The sequence below is a fragment of the Equus przewalskii genome, chromosome 5 (assembly GCF_037783145.1).
Source record: "Equus przewalskii isolate Varuska chromosome 5, EquPr2, whole genome shotgun sequence".
In the NCBI taxonomy this organism is placed as follows: Eukaryota; Metazoa; Chordata; class Mammalia; order Perissodactyla; family Equidae; genus Equus; species Equus przewalskii.
This window is the reverse complement of record NC_091835.1, coordinates 40,571,727-40,585,477: the sequence shown is the minus strand read 5'-3', so window position 1 is coordinate 40,585,477 and position 13,751 is coordinate 40,571,727. Positions and strand designations below refer to the sequence as shown.

The following is a 13,751-nucleotide window of genomic DNA, read 5'->3' as shown; positions in this document are numbered from 1 at the left end:
TTCATGAGCTTCTTGCTTCCCAAGCTTCTGACCATTGTGTTTGGGTCACGCTTCATTGCACAGGACTTGCCAAGGAAATTTAGTTTCCAGAAAAACAAAACGTTCTCTAATGGATATGTGTGTTTTCCCCCTGCCTTTAAGGTGAAGCCTGTGTAGTGCCACATTTCACAGGACAAAGCTAGCAATGAAGAGATCAGGGAGATAACTGGGCCGAGCGGGGTGTGGGGGATGGACAGACCATGACGGGTCCGATGGACAAAGGGTCGACGACGACACAGCACACACATAGTAGAGTGGTCGAAGGCCCTAGCGTCAGAGTGCCCAAAGATTTGCTTCTTGATTCTCTCACACTTACTGTGTGACCTTTCCCTAACCTCCCTGTGCCATGGTTTCTTCATTAGAAAAGGAGAATAATAAGATTACCTTAGGTTTGGTATTAGGATAAAATAATGTATGCCTATGGCACATAGTTAAGCACTTAATAAATATTAGCTCTTATTATTACTATTACTGAGAGATTTCTCTCAATGGTATTGCCAACCCTGAGGTTTCTGAGGCGCAGGAATCAGCTGTGACCATTTAAGTAAAGAAAACTGAGACTTAAAGGCCTCGTGGGAGTTTGAGCCTGTGATGGGACTTGTGCGTTAAGCGATAAACAGCTCCTTTCCGATAAGGGTCGTAATTGAGCGCTGAGACTGGTTTAGGTGAGTCAGTCCCTGACTCTAGCAGTCTCAGCTTATTTTGCATCTACCGTGAGGGTTAGAGTCCGTGCTTCAGCCGATGCATGGCAGCTTAACAGTGCCCCCTAGAGGCCTGGGAGGGTCACTAGCAGGAGCCACGTCCACACGGCCAAGAAGTACTTGCTGTTAATGACAGCTCTAGAGCGTGAATATCTGCAGGTGAATCTGGAGTCATTTAATCTCTCAGCTTCTAGGCTCCTCACCAGAAAAATAGGGATTATAATACCTCCCACATATGACCCAGGTGAGAATCAAATAAAATAGTAGCACATGTGAAATCTTAAAATTTTAGCTATTTCTGTTATTATTATTATTGTAGTAGTAATTTCTCTTTGAGAGACCCGCTGGTGTTAGAAGATTGTTTATAATAGGACTGCCTTATAATCAAAGTAGCCAGCAAGCTGTGACCAATATTCTTAGTCACCACTCTGATACAAAGCAGCATTTCAGGGGCTCAGTAAAGCTTCAGCCTAGATGACAAACTTGCAACTTTAGGCCAGGAGGGGAGTCGTCCGCGACCTACTGGAATTTCTCCCCTGCCTCTCTGAGAAGCACATAATTGCTGCTAATGGTAATGGGGCAAGGCGACCTAATTTCGCAGTTAAGGACCTTGTCAGAGTTTTCCTCCAGCTCCTCCTTGCTTCTCCCTCCCCCACCGTTTCCTTTTCTTCGCTCCAGGGGCATTCACATTGTGTGTGGGCGAGGCTTGCATTTTTTTTTTTTTTTCACCACCACCTGGGAATGCCGCCTTCAGGGACCTAGGGCTGAGGGTTACATAAAAGCCCAGCGAAGCTCTGGGCCCAGCACCCCTAAGACCTGCCACCTGCCTCCACACCTTCGAGAGCCTCCTGCACTCCCCACTGGCACCATGCTCAGGACGGCCCTGGTCCTCTCTGCTTGGTTCGGTCTGGCTGTGACTTACCCCATCGCATTCCAGGGTAAGTGGACTGTTTGGACGTCTTTAGAGAAGAGGGCTAAAATCCTTTCACGGTGTCTGCCGTGTGTATGAGTACGGAGAAAGAGGCAGACAGAGACAGAGACCTGCAGTGAACATCATAAAATGAAATGGGTAAAATTTATATCAACTTGGGCTGGAGGTGGGATGGGCGGCTGAGCTCTGAGGCCTTGGGTAGTTAAGTGGCTAAGCTAAGAAGTGGGTTGTGTGTTTGAATTGACCTCATAAAGGTAAGAAGGCTGGGCCAGATGGGCTTAAGGTGGGTGATTAGAGAATTACTGACGGTTTTCCGTGGTTCTATTCCCTATTGAAGGCTAAAGAGGCTTTATTCTATTTAATTCAGGTTAAAAAGTCCTAGGGTATGCCCTCATTTTATAGTAAAACTCCAAGTGCTTTAGTGGCTAACTCAGTCACACGCAGGAAATCAGTGGGTCTGCAATGGAAACTTGTGAGTCACATTGAGACAGGAAAGAAATAGATGTCCTCATGAACCAGAGAAAGGAAGATTTCCCGGGAAGGCTTGCCTTTTCTAGTCCTTCCTGAATTCAGTTCATTTCTCAGGAGGAAGGTTTTTCATTCATTTGCATTAAAATGGTTACTTCCCCCCATTTTTCTGCCCCCAGCTTTCCCTCTGGTAGCTCTGTTTATCGGGTGCTAGGTTTGGGGTTCTTTACTGCATATGAATGAGTGATAAAGCAAAGTGACTGAGTTAGGGAGCTAATGATTTTGGCCTCACTGGCAGGGTGCCCATAACCTGCTGAACCAAGCAGCCATAGTGACTACATATCTTTCACTATCGTCCAAGAAGACCCTAGTTGTACGTCGATCAGGCTTACACAGTTTTGATGCTTTTGTGGTTAGCAAGCCCCAAAACATCTGCATTGTGCATTCTACAGGAGAGGCTGGAAAATGAAGTCCTTGACATAGCCCATTAAATGACAAAATCGTAGGAGTAGCCCATTTTAGAGTTGATTCCATTCTTGCTCACGCACTTTGGAAATACTTGTTTTCCTTGCTCCACACTCCCTTTTGTTTTTGTTTGGTTTTCAGGAACTGGAAAGAGTATAGATGGGGACTCTGGAATTTTTATTCTGTTCCGGTCTGACCAATTCTTATTTAGAGGCACAATATCAAATGCTCTTTCCTAAACTGACCCCCTCAAAGGAGGGTAGTGTAGAGGACACTGAGCATATTCCTGGGTGGCAGTTAGTCTTCTGGATTTTCTAGCAGCTGGCAGAAGAGAGACTTGTGGTGAGACCACATTTGATTCAATATACTCTTTTATGTTCCATGTTTTCCCCTGGGAATGGGAAGGATGTGGAGATCACGGAAATATTCTTGGTAGAAAGCGCTTGGGCTGTCTTGTTCTTTTTTGTCTCCTTTAGAATTCATACACATTATCAATGACCCGGTGCTATCTGCCGACCCAGAGCCAGTGGTTGTCCTGGAGCCTGAAGAGCCGGCTGTTGTCATAGAGCCGCTCACTGGTGGAGAGCTGGTCATTAACCTAGAGCCAAGTGAGGAACTAGATTTAACCGCTGACCTAGAGTCCACCACAGACCTGGAGTCGACCACAGACCTAGAGTCGGCCACTGACCTAGAGTTGACCACAGACCTAGAGTCGGCCACTGACGTAGAGTTCTTTCGTGGTGGAGAATTGACTACTGAAGCGTATTTGAAGAACACACAGGCTTTTGGTAAGTGAGGTTTCTGGCTTCAGAGGGGGCCTGGGCAGGAGTTGGTGGGCTCCCATCTTTTGCATTTCTGAGGGAAAGTCTGCTTTCCTCCAGTGTACTTGATTCCTTTCATAAGCTTGTAACCACACCTGTCTTCCATTTTGTTTTCCTAGAATTGTCTACTGCTGTGGAATCAAGCACCCTCAGCTTTGAGAAAGAAGCCACTGAGGCCACAGGTAAGAATCCCTGTCTTCAAGATTCCTCCCTGCCTCCCTTACCCTGTTTATAGCTCCTTGCAGAGGAATGTCCTATGATAACTTACACATTTGGGGATACTTTTGGTGCTTTGTTCTCTGAGGTGGAGTAAACTTGGCCAAAAGAGCTTTGAAACTTGAGGAAAATGGAAGCATTTTCCCAGATTGTCAGGAGATGAAACCAGTTGAATACCAGCATAGCTCCAGCCCAGAGATCTGCCCTGACTGATCTCCAGGACCAGCCTTCTGGGCTTCTCTAAAGAGGACGAGATCCTTGGTATCTCCAAGGGGTTGATGGATGTGGTGGCAAGAAAAACGTTAACAATTTCCTTTTCTTTTCCAGTTGACTACAATTCAGTTCAGCCAGAGAGCTTTGCCAACAAAGATTATGGTAAGTGTAAATCTTATGTGAATTTAGACTGAACAGAAGAAAAAGAGACTTAGAAGCTTCATGAGTTAAGCAGTGTTTCTATCTCTGCTCCTCTCTCTCTCAAGCCTCCATCAGTTTTCATTTTTCTGTCCACCACTTAGCCAAGGGGTCATAAGATTCAATGTCTTCCACTCCTACAAGCAAACCCCAACAGTTTGAGGTGTGCCTGGGACTTTTGATGTGAAAGAGCCTTGGACCTTACCTACAAAAGCAAATTTCTAAACAATTTGATTCTTATGTCTACAAATAATAGCTAGTACATATTGAGATCTACTGTATTCCAGCACTGCTCTAAGTGTATTGGGAGATTGCAGGCAGTAGTGGAGGAATCTAGAAATTGTGTTTTAGTGGAGGCTGGAGGGCCCATTAAAAAGGGTTGGTTCTCTGGCTTTAAATTCTTGCTGTTCCACTAACTGTCTTCCTCAAAGAATATACCTCATTTGCAAAATGAAAAACTCTACCTCAGGATTGTTTTCTAACTAGCCAATCTGTAGTGGTTGATTAATAAGTTAACGTAAATGAATGATGTCCTCCATCCCACCCACCCCCACCCCTATCCCATGGAGCAGTAGGAAAACTCTCATGTTTGACTCCAAGAGCAAGAAGCAGCCTCATGGCCCAGATCCCTCTGATCATTTCTGCTAATATCTAGACCCCATGGCCTGCTTATCAAGAGAGGCTTTCTGACTGCGGCGATTACCAACAAACCAAGAAACTTTGTTATTGTTTTTTTTCCTGTAATGCATTTATTTTATTTTTGTTTTTTCCAGTTTTATTGAGGTATAATTGACATATAACATTGTATAATTTTAAGGTGTGCAACACAATGATTTGAAATATGTATATATTGAGAAACTTTGGTTTTTAATAGGAAGAGAAAAATCCATGGAGGTTTTAACCTTTTAAATTAAGAAACTTACTGCTTTATTTCTAGAAGTTGTCACTGCTGCTTATTTCGATGAGCCCATCCTTGTAGCATCAGGTAAGTCCAAAGATCTTTGACTTTTCTGCCTATTATGGTCTTTAGGGAATATGTTTGGGGAAGCTTTCCAGAACAGACTCAAGAAGAGGCTCTCTGGTAGGTACTCTGCCCGTGTTTACACCCTTCTCAGCCAGGAGCCACACTCACTGAGCTGAATTTACTTTTGGGCGAGAAGAGAGAATATGGCTCTTACACATGAGGATATAACCGGTTCACATGCTACTCTCAGGGCTTCCAAGTATGAGCGTAGACCAGCCCTTCACCCAAATCCTTCTCATGGAGTCCATTTGCATTCCATTTCCACCGGGAAGATTTCAGGCGTGACAGAGTGCCATGGTAGTTAGGAGAAGGAAAGTTTCAGTGCCACAGACTCAGTGGAGTCCTGTGTTAACCAGGGCTACTTGAGGTTATTGGCTGAATGCACACAGTGAATGCTAGACACACATTACTGGAAGTGAATAAAAACCATTTCTTTACTTAATTGCAGATGAGCCCATCACCTCATTTGGAAACGACGAGTCCGTCTCAGTGCTTTTTTGTAAGTTTCTTCTGTCTTGCCCCTGATATCTTATTAGAGATTTGATATCATTTTCCCAGTGCTGTTTTTTTTTTTTTTCTGAGGAAGATTTGCCCTGAGCTGACATCTGTTGCCAATCTCCCTCTTTTTTTGCTGGAGAAAGATTGGCCCTGAGCTAACATTCATGCCAGTCTTCCTCTATGTTGCATGTGGGTCACTGCCACAGCATGGTTGACATGTGTTGTAGGTCTGTACCTAGGATCTGGAACTGTGAACCTGAGTCGCTGAAGCAGGGCACGCTGAACTTAACCACTATGCCATGGGGCTGGTCACTTAAGTGCTGGTTTTAATCCACTGGGAAAGAATTCTAAACAGCTTTCCCAGATGCTGAGATCAGCTATAAAATCTAAGGTGGAGGTTAAAGACAACCTCTCTTCTCTCTGAGGTTTATCTTCCAAGTCTGTCTGGATTTTCAGTAACCAAATAGGCATAGGGTAAATAAGTCCTCTTCCTTGAGTTTCCCAAGATTCCTTTTCTTCCTGTTTTTCTCTGAGATGTGGATTCCAGTCCAGGCCACGGAATCTTTTTAAGGGAGAACCTGAAGAAAAGGCATCAGGTTTTCTGATGCAAAGAACATGTAATTCAGTTAAAAACGGTAAAGCCTTGGGGCCCTGAATCAGAAGGTGCCAGTTCTAATACTTGGCCTCACTCTTGGCTTTTTTGGAAGCCACTAACATGGTCTCTTTGTGAAGTAAAATGGATACCCAGACAGTGTGTAAATATCTCATGTAAGGCACCAGGAGAGGAAGGGAGAATGGAAATTAGACCTTAAAGAAATTGAGTCTCATGCTGACGGTCACAGCGGGAAGTAGGAAAAAGATGGGCCTGATCTTCTGAGCACTAGGTTCTCTTGTTTCTCTTTGTAACTTACACCCCTGTTTTTTTGTTTTAAATTTAGAAAATGAAGCAGATTTTCCGTTAGCTGTGCCCATCACTCTGCTAACCACAACTTTCTAAGAAGATTCTGAGCTTCTGGACAAGCCTATCATTTCATTATAGGAAATTGAATAATTGTAAAAGACTATGAGATATAGGATGTACGCAGCTGAGGATAAACAGAGGAGGGAATTGTATACAGACAGAAGAGGGGCATCTCTTGACCATGCCCGTTTAATATGGGGTCAATAAATGTTCCTTTGAAATAAATTCTGAGAGGAGTTTTTATTTTATGAGGGAACAGATTACTTAGTTGCCTTGTGTTAGTACCAGTATTCATTTATTCCTCTTTGATAGATACTTTATAACCAGGCTCCAACTCTTGATGGCTGCAGGAAATGTGAAATGAATCTATGGAAACTATCTTAGTTTTCCCATTCCTGCTGTAACAAATTACCACAAACTGAGTTGCTTACGACAACACAAACCTATTATTTTACAGTCTTATAGCTCTGAAAGGCATCTCACTGGGTTAAAAACCATGTGTCAGCAGAGCTGAGTTCCCTTCTGGAGTCTTTATGGAAGAACCCATTTTCATGCCCACTTTCCTTGGCCCTCTTGCATCTTCAAAGCCAGCAATGACCCGTTGATTCTCACATTACATCACAGAGTCACTGACACTGACTCTACAGCCTCCCTCTTTCACTTTTAAGGACCCTGAGAACACATTGGGCCCCACTTGCATAATCCAGGATAATCTCTATTTCTAGGTCAATTGATTAGCCATTTTAATTTCCCTTTACCATGTAATTTAACATATTCACTGATTCTGGGAATTAGTAGGTGAGCATCTTCGAGGGCCCATTATTCTTCATACCACAGACAGGATAGGACGTCTTAATCTAGAACTGGTTTGGTTCAGTGGGGGCCGGGGGTGGTAGTAGAGACAGTTACCCAACCTTTTCTAATGTTTACGCTAGATTTTGCAAAAGGGTATATATGTGTTTGTGTAAAATTGTTGGTATTGCACATATTTCTGCTTTACAGTATGTATATGTAATTGTGTAAATAACAAACAAAAATGGCAGAAATTTACTTTAGAGTGGTGTTCAGATTTGGGAGTGGGAAGATACCGATTCAGTGATATCTCTGCCACTTAGGAACCCCAGCTGCCTCCTGTAAAATGAGTCAACTGTATCAAATCAATTGAAAGTTCCTTTGTGCTCCTCAATGATTTCAACATAGGCTACACCAATGCTTGGAATCATTAACTTAAAGAACTATTAACTTATTAGTTTGTCTAAGGGAGAAATATTCCGTGTTCACTAGTGGTTTTTATACAACATGCAATAAATCTCTCACTCTTATGATGGATTTGTACCAGAACACACGAGATTTTTGGATTCCTTGTCTTGCCTTCATCAATGGCCTTGTCTCAGGGCTTCTCTTTCAAATAGGAAAGTAGTTTCAAGGCCTCCACTGATCTCTTTTAAGACTATAAAACTATTTCCCTTCTTCCAGTCTCTATTTTGCCAACTTCTTTTTCCATTTCCTTTTTAATTTTAAGCAGATTTCATGGAATTTTATGACAGACCGTTGGAATTACTTGTGAAATTTAGCCAGGAGAAAGTGTTAGCGGACTCAAAATAGGCAATCAGTATCTATCCAGAATGGAAAAAAAATTCATTTCAAATTCCAACTGATCAGTTAAAAGTGGCAGCCTAGGGGCTGGCCCCATGGCTGAGTGGTTAAGTTTGCGTGCTCTGCTTTGGCAGCCCAAGGTTTCACCGGTTTGAATCCTGGGCGTGGACATGGCACTGCTCATCAAGCCATGCTGAGGTGGCATCCCACATGCCACAACCAGAAGGACCCACAACTAGAAAAAAAAAATACACAACTATGTACCGGGGGGCTTTGGGGAGAAAAAGGAAAAAGATAAATCTTTAAAAAAAAAAAAAGAAGTGGCAGCCTAGAGAATAGCAAGTTGAGAGCCCAACTCGGGGATTGGTTGAAGGGAGAATTTGTAGCACGTGTGCTGAGTATTTGCTGATCCTGGTGTAAGTGGTAGTTGAAGCTATGGGTTTAGATGAAGTCACTTAGGAATAGTGTATATATTAGGAGGAGTAAGGCACTGGAGAGAGCCCTGTGGGAACTTGATACACAGAGCAGGGAAATGGTGAGGAGCGCCACCCAATTACTGTCCTCATAGTAACAGCTACCACTGAGCTGAGAGGTTTATATGAGTTATTTGCTCTATGTACAAGTTCTGTACAGTATTGATATTACTAATTATATGAAATCAGTTAATTTTATCCAGAATTAATTGTACAAAATAGTCAATAACATTTAACATAAATTTTGTACCATTTATATATAAATATAAATATTGGACAAATTTTGATAATGACGTAGGCTATTCTGTTTCTGTAATCCAGAAGGCCCCCCAATTTTCAAGCATTTGGTTTACTTTAGACCATTTATATTTAATGTAATTACTGATATGTTGGTTCTCAAGTCTGTCATTTTACTTTTTGTTTTCTGTTTATCTTGTTTTTTTTCCCCCTGTGTCTTGCCTTCCTGTGGGTTACTTGAATGTTACAAAAACACTTTTCATTTTGACTTATCTATGGTATTTTTTAAGTGTATCTGTTTGTACAGCTTTTTTTAGTAGTTGCTGTAGGTGTCATGTTATATACACATAATGTATCACAGTCTAATTGGGTTAACATTTTTCCACTTTGAGTGAAGTGTAGAAATCTCACCTCTGTGTACCTTCCTCTGCTTATAATTGTCTTAAATTTCTCTACATATAAGTAGACCCATATCAAATAGCATTATAAATTTTTGCTTCAACTGTCAAATGTTTAGAAAGCTCAAGAGAAAAAGGAAGATGTATCTTATTTACCTGTATTTTCCCCTTTCTATGTTTTTCTTCTTTCTTGATGTTTCAAAGTGCTTTTTATCATTTCCTTTCTGTTTAGAGAACTTCCTTTAGCCGTTCTTTTCAGGTATGTCTGCTAGTGACACACTCTTTTGTTTTCCTTCCTCCAGTGTCCTTATTTCCCTTTCATTCCTGAAAGATAATTTTACAATATATAGAAATCAGGATTGACAGTTCTTTTCTTTCAATGCTTAAAAAATATAGTGTTACTTCCTTCTGGCTTTCATGCTTGATGATGTTTTCTGCTGTCATTTGTATTGTTTTTCCCCTATAGATAAGTTGTTTCTCTTCCTGCTTTCAAGACTTTTTCTTTATTTTCAGATATTTGATTATGATGTGTCACGGTGTGGATTTCTTTGGGTTTATCTTAGTTTGAGTTTGCTTGCTTTTTTAAATCTTTAGGTTTATGTCTTTTGCCAAATTGTGGAAGTTTTCAGCTGTTATTTCTTTGAGTTCTTTCTCAGGTCTGCCCTGTTTTTCTTCTCCATCTGGGACTCAGATGCCATGAATATTAGGCCTTTTGTTATAATCCTGCAGGACCCCGAGGTTCTGTTATTTCTTTATTTTGTTCTATTTTCTCTCTGTTGTTCAGATTGGGTAATTTCTATTGTTCTATCTTCAGGTTCGTAGATTTTTTTCCCCGTACTGTTGAGGCCCTCCATTAAGTTTTAAAATTTTGATGATTACAATTTTCAGTTCTTAATTTCCTTTGGTTCTTTTATACATTTTGATTTATTTGCTGGGAATTTCTCTTTCTTTGCTGAGATTTTTTGATTTTTTTCATTTGTTTTAAGCATGTTTGTAATTGCTCATTGAAACATTTTTATGATGAATGCTTTGAAATCTTTGTCAGATAATTCTAATGTCTCTGTCATTTCTGTTCTGGCATCTACTGATTATCAAGTTCATTCAAGTTGAGATTTTGCTGATTCTTAGTATGACAAGTGATTTTTCATTGAATCAGGATATTTTAGGTATTACAAGACACTGGATCTTATTTAATCCTGTCTTAGCTGGCTTCCTATGACACCAATCTGGTAGGGGAGAGGTGCAGGCACTACATTACTGCTAGGTGGGGTAGAAATACAGGTTTTCCCCTCAACTTCTGCTGACACCCAAGCAGGGGAGGGTGAGAGATGGAATTCTGGCTCCCCTCCAGGCCCCACTAAGGCCTCCACTGATACTGCCTTGTCTGAGAGGAGTAGGAGTGCTCATTACTGCTTCCCATGTGGACTCTACTGGCACATCACTCCCCATTGTGGAAAGGAGGGGTGCTTCTTTACTGCTGGTTGGGGGGAGAAGTCCAGGCTCCTCATCTGGTCTCCACTGACATCATGTGGTTGCGAGAGTGAGGGCCTCAAACAGCGAGGTGGGGATGAAAGTTCCAGTTCCTACTCAGCCTTCTCTGACACTATTCTGGAGGGGTTGAGGCACCTTGTTACGGCCTGGCAAGTGTGGAAGTCTAAGCTCCCCACTCGGGGCCATACTTTTTTCTATGATGTTTGCTTGTAGTGGAGTGTCTGCATCATTGTCTGAATGTTTTCTGCCTTGGTAGACCATCTGTTTCCTGGTCCTTTGGCTAGAAAGAATAGGCTTTTGTTGGGGCTTTTTTCATCTGTACCTGTTGGTATTTCTGTGTTACTGGGTTTTTCAACTACAAGTCAGGGATTTATAAAGCAAAAAAAGAAATCTAGAGAACTTGCTGTCATGTCATTTCTTGGGTCCCTATGTCAGCTGCTTTGTTCTCTCCAACTTTCAGTCTTCTTATGTTTGTTTTATGTGTCACATTCAGGGTTTTTAGTTGTATGCAGTGAGAAGAAGAGGAAAAAGTGTGTATACTCCATCTTTCAGAAGCAGAACTTGGCTTATTTTAGACATAAATAAAGAAGCAGCAGGCAATTTTTCAAGTGGGACTGGACTTTGTTTCCCACATTGAAACACCTGATGGAAGATGACTTGGAGAGGCTACTACTCTATGTATAGGTAGAGAATAGGCTGAGTCTTTTATATGTCAAAGTGCAGAATCATTGGTATTTAGAAGAAGGATACATAGGTATCATTAATGTTCACTAGCAATCAGATGATATACCATGATGGACTCATTCAGCAGCATTCCTTTTAGATGGCTTGTCTGCTTCTTTTTTTGAATGCTTCTAGAGCTAAAGAGAGAAGCTACTTATCAAATCACCTATTTTTTTTGATAATTTATTATTAGAAAGTTGTCATGAGGAAGAAGGAACAAAATCACTCTCTTTGAGTAAAAGAATAAATGAGTTTACATTTGTTGAACTTTTATTGTCATATGCTGTGCTAGGTAATTTTACATGCATTGTGTGTTTAACTCTTATAAATAACCCTGTTACATTATCTATGACAACATAGGTTAAAATTATAAAACTTATACCAATTCTAAAATTTTTCACATAAATCAGTTTTTTCTGTGTGTCTGTGTGTGAAGAGGATTGGTCCTGAGCTAACATCTGTTGCCAATCTTCCTCTTTTTTTTTTTTCTTCTCCCCAAAGCCCCAGTACATAGTTGTGTATTCTAGTTGCAAGTCATTCTAGTTCCTTCATGTGGGATGCTGCCACAGCATGGCTTGTGGAGCAGTGTGTAGGTCCATGCCCGAGATCTGAACTGGCAAACACCAGGCTGCCAAAGCAGAGCGCATGAAGTTAACCCCTTGGCCACGTGTCCAGCCCCTAAATTAATTTTTTTTATTATGACAGGAGGATATTTTCATTGTGGAAAACTTGGATAAATAAAAACATCTGGAGAAAATACAATTCATTGCCCATAGTCCTTATCCAGTGATAACTGCTAGTAGTATTTTATTTTTTCCTCTCATTCTATACACATTGTTTTATGTAGTAGTGATCACACTATATGCATGGTATTATTTCTTCCTTTTTCACTTACCATCATTATTTAATAAACATTTCACTACGTTATTACAAAACTTTATAAAATTTTTAATGATTGCATGAATCCATTTTTATTTTATCATTTCTCTGATGTTGGCTACTTAGGTTGCTTTTATTTTGGAAATAATAGATAGTACTGTATCAAAAATTCATTTATTTGATCATTTAAAAAAATATTTGGCAAGCCCTGTGCTAGGCATTGAGGACACAAGGATGAGCAAAAGTAGACCCAGTTCTCCTCTCATGGAGTGTGAAGTCTGAAGCAGTGCTGTCTGATAGAACTTTCTGTGATGATATAAATGTTCCATATCTGTGCTATCCAATATGGTAGCCATATGGTAACCACTAGCTGTATGTGGCTGTTGAGTCCTTGTAAATGTAGCTAGTGTAAGTGAGAAACTGAATTTTAAATTTTATTTAATTTTAATTAATTTAAATTTAAACAGCCACACATGGCTTGTGAGTATTGTATAGAACAGTGAAAATCTGAAGAAAATGGGGTTATAAATCAATGGGGTTATAAATACACTAATGGATGTGTAATTACAGGTTGAAATAAGAAGTCAGAAGGAAAGGAACATGATTCCATGCAAGTTTATAACAAAAGAGAGTATGTCGGAGTTAACTAGGCAAAGAGAAGGTGGGGAGTGGAGAACATTCTAGGGTGTGGGAAGAGAATACAAGCTTCGGAGGGAAGGAGCAGAAAGGACAGAAGAGGGCAGTCTGAAAGAGGGATGATGAATGATCGAAAGGGAGAGTGAGATTTGAGATGTGTCTGGAGAGGGAGGAAAGGACCAGATGATGCCAGCCTGGATGGCCACCTCCTGGATTTTAGTCTTTATTTTATTAACTACTGGGAGTTTTAAAGCTGGGGCTGGCAGAAGTTTTTTATGTTATCACATATATGGTTTGAAAAGCTTACTCTGGCTGCAGACTACAGCTTGGAGAAGGATTTGGAGGGAAAGCTAGAATGGTTACAGGTCACCAAGTAGGAAGGATATTGTAGAGTGCAGGTGAGCAGGGCGATAGAGATAGAGAAAAGTGGATGGAGTCGAGAAATATTTAGAAAATTAGAAAAGAGGACAAAAATTGGTGGTGGATTTTATATGTGGAATGAGACCAAGCCAAAACTATAGATTTTGTATTGCATGAGTGTTTGCATGACAGTCCCTAGAGTTAGGATTACCAGATTAATTTTGTTTTGGAAATATTGAGTGGTGCCTTTAAAATATTCAAATGAGGATGTCAAATAGGTAAAAGTGTGAAGCTCAGTAGAGGTCTTGGCAAGAGATACAACTTTGTGTCATTGGCACATAGATGATAATTGAAGCCATGGGCAAAGATGACTTTTTCTTTTTTTTTTTCAGGTTTACTGAGGTATAAGTGACAAAATGATAT

At 40.8% G+C, this 13,751-nt stretch overlaps 1 protein-coding gene across 2 annotated transcripts; it reads left to right on the top strand.

The window, feature by feature from the left end:
- Positions 1–1,299: 1,299 nt before the first annotated feature.
- Positions 1,300–6,760, top strand: LOC103546707 (uncharacterized). Of its 2 annotated transcripts, none has more exons than XM_008513535.2 (7): positions 1,300–1,678; positions 3,081–3,392; positions 3,545–3,607; positions 3,969–4,016; positions 4,993–5,037; positions 5,525–5,575; positions 6,513–6,760. In XM_008513535.2, coding segments are annotated over exons 1-7 (891 nt in total). In that variant the 5' UTR covers positions 1,300–1,308; the 3' UTR covers positions 6,515–6,760. The 2 variants fall into 2 exon arrangements, with proteins under 2 accessions (XP_008511757.1, XP_008511755.1); XM_008513533.2 differs by having other exon boundaries at positions 4,990–5,037.
- The last annotated feature ends 6,991 nt before the right edge of the window (positions 6,761–13,751 follow it).

Excerpts from the sequence above, each read along its gene's own strand:
- LOC103546707 (XM_008513533.2), top strand. The coding sequence starts at position 1,309 with ATGGTAATGGGGCAAGGCGACCTAATTTCGCAGTTAAGGACCTTGTCA. Across the intron at positions 1,679-3,080 it reads TTACCCCATCGCATTCCAGG|AATTCATACACATTATCAAT; the intron begins GTAAGTGGACTG and ends TGTCTCCTTTAG. Across the intron at positions 5,038-5,524 it reads GCCCATCCTTGTAGCATCAG|ATGAGCCCATCACCTCATTT; the intron begins GTAAGTCCAAAG and ends ACTTAATTGCAG.